Source organism: Pleuronectes platessa, chromosome 17 (genome assembly GCF_947347685.1).
Source record: "Pleuronectes platessa chromosome 17, fPlePla1.1, whole genome shotgun sequence".
NCBI lineage: Eukaryota > Metazoa > Chordata > Actinopteri > Pleuronectiformes > Pleuronectidae > Pleuronectes > Pleuronectes platessa.
Window position 1 is genome coordinate 16,847,165 of NC_070642.1, and position 13,183 is coordinate 16,860,347.

The following is a 13,183-nucleotide window of genomic DNA, read 5'->3' on the forward strand; positions in this document are numbered from 1 at the left end:
GTACATGTGCTTCAGTTTCAGTTGTGTGTCACATTGTGAGTGTGTGTCATCAGTTACTTTGTGGAGACAAAGAGATGGAGGAGACATTTTTACCTTGGATACGAAGCACTCTGCGATGGCCACTGGGTCGGCGTTACACTTCTCCAGATCGTGAAGAAGGTCCCTGAAATCAAAGGAAATCAGAGAGATCAGACTTGGATGTGAACCCACAAATTGTCTACTTCTTTTAAACGGTAAACAGATTGTGTTTCTCTTCTTCCCACCATTCTTTGTTCTCAACAATCACAGTGAATTTCAGGAGAACGAGTCACGCTGGGTGCGAATGAGGCCCGAGGGCGCTCGGCTCGGAACAAACGAGAAACTTCCATGAATTCAAACGGGGGCTCCTGTATGTAGCTTTGTGTGTGTGTGTGTGTGTGTGTGTGTGTGTGTGTGTGATTGTTTCATGGCTGAAGCATGAGGTCACTGTGACTGCTTTAAACTGCTTTTACATGCTTCCTTTTTACTGGCGAGGTTTTCTCCCACACAGCAGCTGAGAAATGAAAAGGTGGGAGACAACAGTGTTACGCTAGACCACCAGGGCTGATGCTCAGCTAGCCATCTCGTCTAGATATAGCAGACACACACACACACAAACACACACACTTCAGAACGGTGCCGGAGGAGACAAATATGCAGACGTGGACTGATTACACACACACGCACACAGACACACACACAGCTCCAAAAACGCCCTTCCAAGAAATCAACAGGTGCCTCAGCCCAGTTTCACTACTAACAGGTCATTGTTTGTTGAGCCGGGGAGAGACGAGAGTCTGTCGGTGTATTAATATGCCGTCAGACATTTTGGGGCCAAGTCCAAGTTGAGTCTCAGTCGACTGAGACCAGGTCGAGTTTGAAGCTGGATTATATTTCACTGTAACCTAATGATTTGGTTATGGCTTTGTAAGATTTGTGAGTGGGACTCACCCCAAGACTCTAAAATAGCTGTAACAAGGCGTTATAGTTCAATAAGATAATTCATACAACTCACTTAACACCAGAGACTTCACAGGATTAACAGAAGTTTACAGGGGTAGAATCAGACTAGTCCATTACTTGGGAACTGTTAACCACAAACATCATGTGTATACATTTCTTGTTTAAACTTATTCTCCTTGGGGACATGTCAGTGTTTGCCTCAGAATATAAAGTCATGAGACACTATATATATTAAAATATGTGAAAAACACTAAGTTCAGCTTCAAAGCAAAATCATCCTTTTCTAAAAAAAATACTGGAATGTCTTGATTGTTATTTTGTCACATCACCATCTTTGTCTGAGGTCTCATGTTTGTGACTTAGGTCTGTGGTGAACTGCCACTGTCTCCATGTTGTACCTGTTGAAGTGGTAGATATCCTGGATGTTGCCGAATAGTGAACCTTTGTCCTCGGAGCTCAGGGCCAGTCGCGATTGGTTACTGATACACTCCAGGTAGTCCTGCACAGGAGGAGAGAGAGAGAGAAGTCATGTTAGAGCTGGACAGTTGTAGACGTCTGTCTATTCTCAGATAATAACACAAAAAAAAACAAAGCAGGTAGTTGTACATTGTAATTTCAACTGCAGAAACAGAAACAGACCTTTTACTATCGTTCGTGCATGTGCTCCAGTTCCACATATACAACGTGATCATTGAGTTCATGCTACTATAACCCCCCCCCCCCCCCCCCCGCACTTTGATTCTGTTCTACTGAAGGGGAAAAATCATCATCATTTTATTTTAAGATGTTTTTCTTTAATTTTCCTGTTCACACATAATTATATGACTCATCATTCGGCATGGCCTCCTGTGTTCTTTAAGTTGTAATAGCCAGCCACACCGATTAAAACACCCATGGTATAAATAATTTTTATTTCATTTAAATTTTCTAATTTGATTTGAAGTGGTATAATCAGACGTTAAGTTATTTTATCGCGCTGCTTCATCCCCTGTGGCTCTGTTTTTGTGTTAACATCCTGATCGGGGGGGGATAAGGGTTTGAATCCCACCACAGTCACTACACGATGCCGCAGGAAACACAGGTTCAACATGTTGGGAAACAGGTATAAATGTGCTCGGGCTGATTTAACACCAACGTCTCTTATCACCGGCTCCCTCACTGCCGTCAGCGCTGTAACGACTCGGCACTCAGTCGGCCCCGCAGGCAGAAAGTGAGAGGCGGGGGGGAAACACACACCAGTAACCGTTTCTCTTCTGCAAGCCTGTTGCTGGTTTCTGTTGAATTAAATCCCTCGCATTAATTTGTCGTTACGTTCTCGTGTGTGTTGTTTGCACTGTGTAATCACAACCATGAGTCGATACAAAAAGACTGAACCCGGATCAGAAAACACACAGGAGCCGTGAGAGTCGCTGTGTCTGTTGCTCGTCTGTCTCTCTGACAAATGAGCTCTGATAATATCTTTTCCTGCAGGCTGCTGAAAGATGGGACTCAAACCCGAAACACAACTACACGTGAAGAACACACAAACACACACACACAGCTGTGGGACAGTCGGTCAGTAGGAGGAAGTATCGACCACAGTCTGTAACTGGGCAGGACACACATCCACTGATTACAGCACACACACACTTCCCTGATCACCTGCCTCTATCTGTTGAATCTACAGCCTGCTGCTGTGCTTTATCTTCTATGTTAATGTTATAACAGCATCATATCCACAGAGGAGGGATTTCAAAAGAGAGTCTCAGCTAAAACAACACGATTCAAACCTAAAGGGAAAGTCATTTAAAGTTTAACGTTGATGAAAGAGGCCCTGGTTTCTGTTGGGAGGATTTGATGGTTAGAGGTCACGTCAGGAGGTCATGTTTGGATTTAGTTGACTATCGAAGGTAATGTGTAAGGTGATGCTTTATTAGCCACGGGTCACGGATCTGACCTGGCCTGACCCGTTCACTCAACACCCTCAGCCGAAGCCTGGCTGACTCTTAACAATGGGCAGCAGTCACTCACACACACTCATACACAAACACACACACACACACCTTAAGGAACACTCCCCGCTAAGCAGCAGACATAACATGTACAAACTTGATACTTTCTCCTGTTGACTATTAACCACCTCAAGTACACACTTCTTTTCCTCTGCACCAATCACATCCCTTCGCAGTCGGAAGTCAGTCCTCAAAGTAATGTCGAGTGCCGACGTTCAAATCTCATTCATTGAAACAATTTGTCACTTTTCATTGGAAATGCCCAGACAACTACAAATGGCCTGGCAGGGGGAAATCCAATCAGAGCTTTGTTTTGGGAACGTGGAGTGGCAGAGCAAGCTCGACACGCTGCATTGTACGAAAAGAAAAGCACAAACAAATACATTAAACAAAAGCAAATGGGGGGGGAAACATGTTCGCCAATTTGACAACACATGCACATAAAGAAAAAACACTCAGGACACAACCAGATGCATAAACTTCTGCAGAACACAAAATAAATGACTTGCAGACATTTCCAGGGAAACAAAGCTTGACAAGCTTGTTTATCACTTTTAGTGTCTCCGGGAAACTTATTGTTTTCTAAATCATTTTTATTGAGTTCTGTGAGAAGGTGGACGTTTTTTGTTCTGGCAGCACGTTTGTGCATCTGGTTGTGTTGTCCAGTCTTGCAGAACTATTTTGGAGGCATATTAGGGTTTCTGTTTTTGCAGCAGTGTTTGGTGTGTTGACAAATCCTGTTTCGTTTCTCTTCTTTTCTTTGGCTGCGTGGTTTTCAGGGCCACCATAGACATGAATTAATTCCTGGACCAACTGAAAAACCCGCTCAGTACTTTCACTTGTACTGTAACTGATCTAAATGAAAACACACGGTTCTCACACAAGCTCGCACAGTGTGTGTGGTTGTGTGTGTATGTGTGTGTGTGTGTGCAGACCACAACACCACTGCTGACTGATGGGACACAGGTGAGCCCAGGGGAGTCTGGGTAAATATTTGTGTTTGAGGCTTTACCCCACCCTCTTCCCCTGCAGAAAGCAGCGAGGGCAGAGGGATTATGGGATGATACCGCGGGACCAGCTCACACAGGACAGTGCTGATAATAGATGGCTTGATGCTGTCCAGTGGTCTGCTCTTCCCGATAAGTAAACCGTCATGTTAAACGCTCTATTCACACAGACGCAGCCATCGCCATCCATCTTCTGTGCACCCACCGGAACCGGCGTTAAAACGTGGTGAAGAAAGGCAAAATGCATGCGTCTCTTCCAAAGTGCTGGGCCAGGGCTGGGTGGTCCGACGCACTAATGGAGGTAGGTGATGTGCAGGAGAGCGGCAGTGGAGGGTTATTAAGTGCTGCTCCTAAGCTCTGCTCAGTGTTTTCCTAACCTACTTTTGACAGTGTTATCTCAGACCTAAATCCCTTCCTACCTTCCTCTCTGTCTCCCCCCTTTCCCTCACCTCCTGAAGGGGGGGAGGAAAGGAAGGAGGAGCAGGAGAGGGTGGGACATCGATCAGGGGTGACTGGCCAAAGCCACACCAACCAAAACCGCTCTCCCTCTACTTATCCTGTCTCTCAGGAATATGAATATCCTGCTTTCTTTTTCCCCTCGTATGAACCTTTTCAACCCTATACAACAAACGCACATACACACACACACACACACAAACACACACAACCCTTGACCCAGGAGCGCATAGTTGGGAAGGAAAGATGTGGAAAAATGTCGACGAGGCTCCGACAAATGCATCTTACACCACAAACAACTCAAATTTAGCTGCAGGACACAAATGCAAAACACATGTCACATGTGTGTTGCACATTCGAGCATGCACAATAACATTTTTTACGTTCCACAGAACCATAAAGAGCTGAAAGGAGAAAGGAAAAAAGACGAAGAAGAAGAAGAAGAAGAAGAGTGAAAGGAGAGCAACCTTTGGTACAAGCCACTGCACCCAAGCTTAAACAAAGCCTCTGAAGTCCTGACTGGAGGCAATGTGTATCCTCGCAGTTCAAAGCCAACTTTAACAAAGGGAGTGTATTTGAGTGTGTGTGCATACAGTATTGTGTGTATGTGTGTGTGCGCTTTAAAAAAAAGAAAAGAGTTGTGTGGTTCTGTGTGTGTGTGTGTGTGTGTGTGCCTTTGCCCACAGCACAAAAGCTCTGGTGTCGTGTAACTCGGTCCAAACCCCGCCTGCAAACACAGGTGACCTTATTGTATTGAAGGTTCGCTGCAGGCAACGAGCTGCATGTGTCACGTGTGTGTGTCTGTGTGTGTGTGTGTGTGTGTGTGTGTGTGTGTGTGTGTGTGTGTGTGTGTGTGTGTGTGTGTGTGAGGGAAAACCACAAAGATATAAAGGATGATTGTTATCTGGTAAATTAAAGCCCCATATTCCTCCTGAAGAGACCAAGGCGCTGGACTGCAGCACGTTTATGACGTTCCACAGCTGCTCAGAGCCGAACTGGGTCAGCGAGGAAATGTTTCAGTTCAGTCACTGGTTTGCCTGGAAAAGATGGGAACGTCTAAAAATTTTAAAACCCATGTGATCTTATTTGAATTTCTGCCTCGAGAAAATGAAAAACATGTTTCTTCAGACTTAATGTTTTCATTTTTTCCCCTCTTTGGATTATAGTGAATTGCTGTTTCCCAGGTCTCTAAAGAAGCATTAAAAACAAAAATAAGAAAAAAAATCTGGACATATGAAGGCAGTCATGAGGGGGTGATTTGTTTTAAATGATCCCAAGCCAAAAAGTTCAGATATCATTTTCTGCCTTCAGATACAAATACCCGGACATTCGCATATCTGCCGATACTGAGTACTGACGACACCAGTGGAACCAGTACAATATAAACACGTCGCCAGGATTTTCCAGGATAAAATGTTGCAAATTTGCTGACATTTCAGCTCTGGCTAATGCTACACTAACAGAAAATACTTTAATAACACAACTGTCCTTTGTTTCTGAGAAAAGAAAATTACAGTTTTATCTTGGTGGAAGTATTGTACTTTACAGACATGGTACCGGATCAGTTCATCGATTTGTATGGATTTGTATACCGTATTTTTTTCGATCAAAACCCTAACTATAGTTAAGATCACACAAAATCCCAAAGATGAATTGATTGACCCGTCCTGGGGGAGAGCTGAGAGGTCACATTTGGAGCTGATATAATCTGAGTAACCTTGAATTTGTTCAAAGCCTCACATCTGATCTGCTGCCAAAAGCACCGTTCCTTTGATATTTTATACCCGTCCCATGTGTAGGATCCTTCTGCTTCTCATTTCTTGCAGGGGGTATGTTGTGTTTTGTTTTTTCTGTCCCTTACCTCTACGATGCTCCGCAGGTCCTGGACGTATGTTCTCTCTGTATCCAGAATCTCCTGCACCACTCGGTCCACATATGTCCTGGGTCCCTGCCCCGTCCTCTCACCTCCCACAGGACTCAGCTCTGGCTCGGTATGTTCTGTCGGAGTCTGTTCGATGCCCTGTCTCCCTTGCCCCCTCCCTGTGTCCATCCCTCTATCATTTCTGTCCTCTTCCTCCCCGCATCCCAGCTGCCGAGCCGGGACCAGCTCCAACCGAATGGCCCCGGAGTCCCGGTCCGAGGCCACCGGGTTACAGTGAGGGGCAGGGACGAGGGTGGAGCGGCTGCCCAGGGAGCAGTGACTGTCCCGGGAGGAGGCCGACGACGAGGTGGAGCTGTAGCTGATCGGCCTCTCGGCGCTGTCGGGAGACGAGTCCATGCTGAGGGCGGAGCAGTAGCGCGAGGAGGCGTAGCGGAAGGCCGGGTTGCGGAGGCAGCGGGCCGGGATGTCGACGGAGCTCAGGACAGAGCCGGAGTCCGGGACTTCAGGAAGGGGGGGCAGCACATCAGGCAGGTAGTTGTAATCATCTGGAGAGAAAACCAGATAAAGACAAACATCAGATTCATGGCCAAATATGTTATATAATATTATTATTGAGTTCAGGTTTTCTAAGGCAGTTTTCTGACAAACAGATCTGGGGAAATAAAAACACCAGCTGGCTCATTCATCTCAGTGAGACCAACACAATGCCGGAGCCGGTGTGTTGTTACAGGCAGCTCCACCCAAATAAGCAGTTCAGCAAAAAAAGGTTAACATGACTCACGACTGAACAAGGCACAATAACGGCCAATCACACAGAAGCAAAAGGTGAATGGCCTCTCAATTTCACCTTTGGGCACATACAGACTTCTTGTCCTAGTGTTTCTAAATAAAAGGCTGCGCATAGAATACATGATGTTGTCTGGACCAATGATGCTTCCACTTTTCACTGTCAAACTTTGGAAAAAAAGGTTGAAGTTTTGGCTTTATTTGGACTAGAAAGTGCCCAATACCTTCCATTTGCATGAGTGGTCTGCAAAAGTAAAATCTGTGACATTTTATTTCTAGCTCTCAAATATCAAATTTGTCTATGAACGACCTTGGAGGCCATCTGAGGGCAATGGCCAAGACTCCATCTTCTGTTCACTGTTAAGTTTTCTTTTCACAAACGTGTAAAACGAAGCCAGCCCAAACGTGATTGGTCAAACTTGAAACAGAAAGCCCCAAATCTGGTCCCTCGCCTAAATATTCTGCACATTCACACGATGAATGTGTCTATAGAGATTCAACACGTGACCTCATGAAATCAAAACCGAACAAAGAGCAGCAGAGGAAGAACAGAGTCACAGTATGCAACTTACAATTCAGCACTTTAATATTCCTACAGCCAAACTCTCAAAGTGACCATAAGTCAGATGAGGACCACTGACTCACACTTGTCCTCAGTTCCACACGAATGTTTCATATACAAGGAGCTGGTGAAAACTCACAACACACACAAGAAACGTCAACTTTAGACTTTAGAATTGTGTGTGCGTGCATGTTTGTGTTTCAGCATTTTTCCAGCGGAATACAGAAAGAGCTTGAGTTTAATGACAAGCTTAGTGTAATACAGAGGGCACTCCACACTGAGGCCATGAATGAGAGCCCTATTCCACACACAACTTTGTGTGTGTGTGCGACTACAGGAGTCTATTTGGCGTACCGTGGTGCCAAACTGGCTCTCAACCTTGGGTCTGTGGAGAGATCCGTTAAGATATGATTACTGAGTCCCGAGGCCCCACAGTGAGGTCGGCTGAAGTGAAACCACACATGCAGCGTATCGGACAGGAGCTCTCCAAGTTTCCCTCAACGGTTTCCAGGGTCTCGCTTCAAAGGGCAGCTTTGACGGGAAGTGCAGGGAGCAAGTAAACACAGTGTCCAGGCGAGGGGAGGACAAGATGAGAGAGCCTCATACCGTCTCAGTGGGAGTTTGACACCGGTCTTTATAATCAAAGCCCGCTCCGACAGAAAGCCGGCAGCACCGGTGTTGTGGCAACACTGATCTCCAGAGCCCTATAGGACAGTGTCACTCTCTCCCTCTCTCTCTCTCTCTCTCTCTCTTTCTTTCTGCCAGCAGCACCAGCTCAGCTTTAAAAACCCGTCTCACTTCAAAGCTCCCGAGATCACACGCTCACGTTCCAAAAACATGAAACGTGAAACTGAGGACAAGCTCAAAGAATCCTGGGTACATGCCCACTCTCTCACCTTTCAAATAGGTACCTTGGAGGTCTGTCTGCTACGGGGACACCTCTTCAGAGAGCAGCAGACATGCTGGTTAGACTGGTCTGTGACGAGAAGATCACAGGGCTGAGTTTGAAAACTACCAACGCAAAGATACCCGGCTCAGAAAGGACACCGGTATGTTTCTCTTGTGAGTTAGAATTTAAATAAGCTCTAGCGGATACCTGACATATTTTTTATGGCAAAGTTGGCCGAATTTAAAGGTTTCTGTCCTGGTTAATTTGGCGACACCTGTGGTTACTGGTGGTATAAAAACAAACGACCTCCCAAAGTGCTTTACAGTACAAGTCACAGTCAACCACCCACACTCACATTCATGCAGCGCTACTACATTTAGGATTTTAACTAAAACACCATTTATTTTCAGTCGGCACAGCCATGAGAATCAATGATAATCAAATCACAGTTATTCTGATTAGTGGAGGACCCGCTTTATCCCCTGAGCCACAGCCGCCCTTGTCTGGTCCTGATCATGAATAGTCCCTTGATCTCATTGCGACTATCAAAATATTGACGAGTGCAGCTACGAGTCCAAACATCACACATATCTCTTTGCCAGGTCCAGGCCCTCGAGCCTGTCCGTCTCTACTGAACCATTACAAACATGTTTTTCAGAGGAAAATAAAATGAAGCCAATACCTGGTTATATTGTTTCGTGGATGTAAAATCAACAGTATTGAATATACACCTTTGAAGAAACAACAACAATGGGTCGAGGCTCCTGCTGAATCACAGCTTTCACTTCAACTTTGCTCCTCTGGCGTGCCAAGAAAGGCCGGGAGGAACTGGAGCGTCCAAAAGCTGGAGTGGCATGAAACCGTGTGTTCCTCAGACAGGCCTGGGCGCCGATTGACTGTGCGTGTGCGTCCATCCAAATACTCACATTCCCCCAGTCTGACCCACTTTTGAACAATTACAGATCAGAGAGTCCAGTGGGTGAAAACATTACACACACACACACACACACACAGAAACCAACATCCCTGGCTTGTTGATAGCCAGCACACGGCTATAGAGTCATCATACACACAATACAAAGAGTTGTATTATATTACACACTGTGAAATTAATGGGTAACTGACCGGTTTCTTCGCCCTTTGACTAATCTGTGATTTACACGTCCTTATCACAATGGGTGTATGTCAATCTATCCCGTGTGCGTTTCACTCTAAACGCATTAGGTATATCACTGAAGATTACGCTACCTGAAGGAATGACCTAATGGTCCTCACATCAGTTAGATATGGGCAGTGTGCACGTGCAACACACACACACACACACACACACACACAGGCTATAAGAGCAAATACAGAGAAAACCATGTGTTTCCGTTTGCAGTGAAACCCAAACATCCCGGAGAGAGAGAGATTGCTCCATCCCATGTTTGCCCAGCCCCTCCTTCCCAGCTTTGGGCTTCGTGTTTGGGGCACGCTGTGGCCGTCTCCTGGGTGAACTGGCTCTTGAACGCACGCACGCACACGCACACACACACAGTTGGAGAGAGCGGAGAAGATGGACTGGTTTTGGTTAGCTTCTGTCCAGATTATGTTCAAACCGATCCTTGTAAACGATCTCTAATAATAGTGCCTAATGCCTAAGCATGCAGGTTAGGAGCGTTTCTCCCGTGTGTGAGTTTGTGTCTGTGTGTGAGTTTGTGTGTGTGTGTGTGTTTGTGTCCGCGTTTTTGTGTTGTATGTCCGTGTGTGTTTGTTTGTGTTGTATATCCGTGTGTGCAAGACGAGACAGAGAGGGTGATTCACTGAGAGGCTGCAAAACCTGTCTTCAATCTCTGGCTTTCATTTAACTTGAAAACGAAAGCCCCCAAAGAGCCGAGGCCGCTTCCCTAAGAAGTTTAATATGTTGATGATCGAACTCGTCTGGAGGGAAAACAGAGAGAACCATGAGGAACCAGTCTGAGAATGGAGCAGGCGATAAACACAGATGGTAAAAATACTGGCAGAGTACTTGCTATATTTTTAGAACAAGGAAATACCTTTAAATATTTGAGTGTTTATTCTGATTACTTAAAAGAGGATGACAAATTGATTAAAACATGTAATGGCAGTAGTTCATTTAAAGATTATATAATCGTCACCCTTTGAAGGACTCATATTCACCAGCTCGTGCAGAACGCATCTACACTTTTCTTCTCAGTTTAGATTATGGGATGCTTCTATGGAGGTGAGGGCAAACTCATTTACTCATAAACCTGCACTTATCTAACTCTGGATGAACCCGATTCAACAAGCAAAAGCTTCTTTCAGATTCACACTGAAGCCATTTTCATGAAAATGTCCAGATGTGTGAACACAAATGTCCGAGTCAGTTCCTCCAGACGTATTCCAGGAAACCTTTCTTTCCAGTCCCCCGGTTAAATATCGGGAAAACGTCTGAGTGAGCCCATGTGAGGACGAAGAAGGACGTTTTTTTACAAATTCACAGCGAGCGAGTGGGCGAGTTGATGATGATTCACGCGACAGACACGAAACTGAGGTGTAAGACAAGTAGACGATGCCAACAAAGATTTAAAATTGGACCAATGACGAGATTTGGGAGGTTTTTGTGGCCGACGCTGGTTTTGATGTGCTGAAAACAAAAACACATGTTTTCTGCAGCAGGATTTTCATCTCCTGCCTCCTGCACGCTCTCAAAGCAAATAGATGAAGTTTGATGATTGAATTTAACATAAAAACAACATATATTCAACAAATTAAGAAGTAGTGATTAAATTGAATCATGATTGAGACCATTTAATCTATAAATGAAATCTTTGGTCAGTGACATATTCGCAATACACGAACACTAAACAATACACGCAGATCCTACATAAACAGCACATACCAAACCACAGGGTTATAAACTGCTTCTAGCCATTGTGCTGTACATCCACATACATGACCACTTGTTACCACTGACACCTGATCATTCCTCTCCATCCCCAGTCAGTGCAACAGGTTGGTAAAGCCCCTCTGCCCGTCTAGCCCGGGTTTAATGACTCATGCTACACTTAACTTCTCCAGTTTCCACTGCACGCTTTACGACCACCTGAAGAGCCCTTCATCCTGAGAGTGGTCAGCAAACAGCTGTGAGGACCCGGGTCTGTTTACGGCCCTGATGAGCCTCACAAGTGGCTCAGACAGGTCAAACAGCCCTGTGAGTGCTTTATAATGGGCACGTGAACATCCCATGAATCCTGAGTATTATGTCATCTGCAGATGTTGGATACAGAGCAGCTGCAAAAAAAATACCTTGTGTTTATTTTAACCTAAATAGTGTCCCCTATAATCACCAGGTTTAAAAACACAAGTAACGTGTGGAGGAGGCTGGCTCCAGGGAGAATCCCTCGGCAATAAAACAAAGTCAGAGGAAAATCAAAGAGGGGAATTTAGAAGATACCCACTTGGTTTGGCTGACTCGGAGACGGAAGAGGTCAGTGTTGGTAAAGAGTCCTGAGAATCTTTATAGGGACCAATACATGGACAGATCCAGGGTCCCTAGAAACTATTGTGGACACGATAACAACATTTACACTTCATGCACCTTTCAAGCTACACAAATCCCAAAATGTTTAAATTGGCTTCAACTCTTTAAACCTACGATATGAAATATTACGCACAAATAGCCTATATTATGAAATGACCACAAACTCAATTTAATCTTAAAATCTAAATTTGCAGCACTAGTATGTAACCAGTATGTAATTGGTCAGAGATCTCAAGTGAAAATGCAACCGCCCACATCAATGAATTTGCTTGTGGACAATACCTTCTCATTGGGTTCTGTTTCATCATCGTCTGTATCTCATTGGTGAACCCTTGCCCCCTTCACATTTATTTTGCCATCAACCAATGGGAGCGACCGCACGATCCACTGTATCACCAGCCACTAACTTGAATGAAAGAAGTTCACTGTGGAACTTTCTGGTGCGACTGAAGAGCTGAAGGTAGAGAAAACAACACCCTGACATCAGTGAGGAGAGACCAGCTCACTCCTCCATCTTTCTTTGTTTTTCCTCCTTCCTTCCTTTCATCGCCTCTACTTCAATTTCCCTTCTTGCCAATTGCAACAGATCCAATCAGATGTAAATCCTGCCATCATCTCGATCCGCGCTATTTTCTTTTTCTTCCATCTTCCTATTACACATACAAAACTCAGATAATGTTCGGCTGGTCCGCCAAGCACGCTGTGAGCACCGCAGGACATTCCTCTGGGCTCAGACCATCCCTCGCCAGGCGTATACTTTACTATGTAAAAACACACACAAGGCCGGCTTGTGTATGCGGCTACAGACCACCAAGGCTCATATTTGCATTGAGAGCACATGTGTTCAGAACACTCCCTTTTCGTGAGACTCTTCTGAACGCAGGACTGTGACTGTACAGTCACACAAGAGGATATCACAACAGTTGTTCATTATTAATATTAGATAGTAGACGTAGTAATTCAGAGAGATTTAAATCTTTTAAATTAGTTTAGTTGCCTCATATCTGCGTAAAGAAATAACCTTTGAGAGTGAAAATACACCCGATGAAATCTTGCATTTGACCATGTTCATGCAAATGTTTGGTGTCGTTCTTTTCAGCAAA

At 44.9% G+C, this 13,183-nt stretch overlaps 1 protein-coding gene across 3 annotated transcripts in view; it reads right to left on the reverse strand.

The window, feature by feature from the left end:
* Window positions 1–13,183, reverse strand: part of LOC128460257 (pleckstrin homology domain-containing family G member 1) — a 40,095-nt gene that overhangs the window by 15,191 nt on the left and 11,721 nt on the right. For all 3 annotated transcript variants that reach the window (XM_053445353.1, XM_053445354.1, XM_053445352.1), the window contains 3 exons: window positions 6,297–6,862; window positions 1,380–1,480; window positions 94–163 (listed from right to left, as the gene is read on the reverse strand). In XM_053445353.1, the coding sequence (XP_053301328.1) occupies window positions 94–163; window positions 1,380–1,480; window positions 6,297–6,713 (588 nt within the window). In that variant the 5' untranslated portion in view covers window positions 6,714–6,862. The remainder of the gene's footprint in view (window positions 1–93; window positions 164–1,379; window positions 1,481–6,296; window positions 6,863–13,183) is intronic.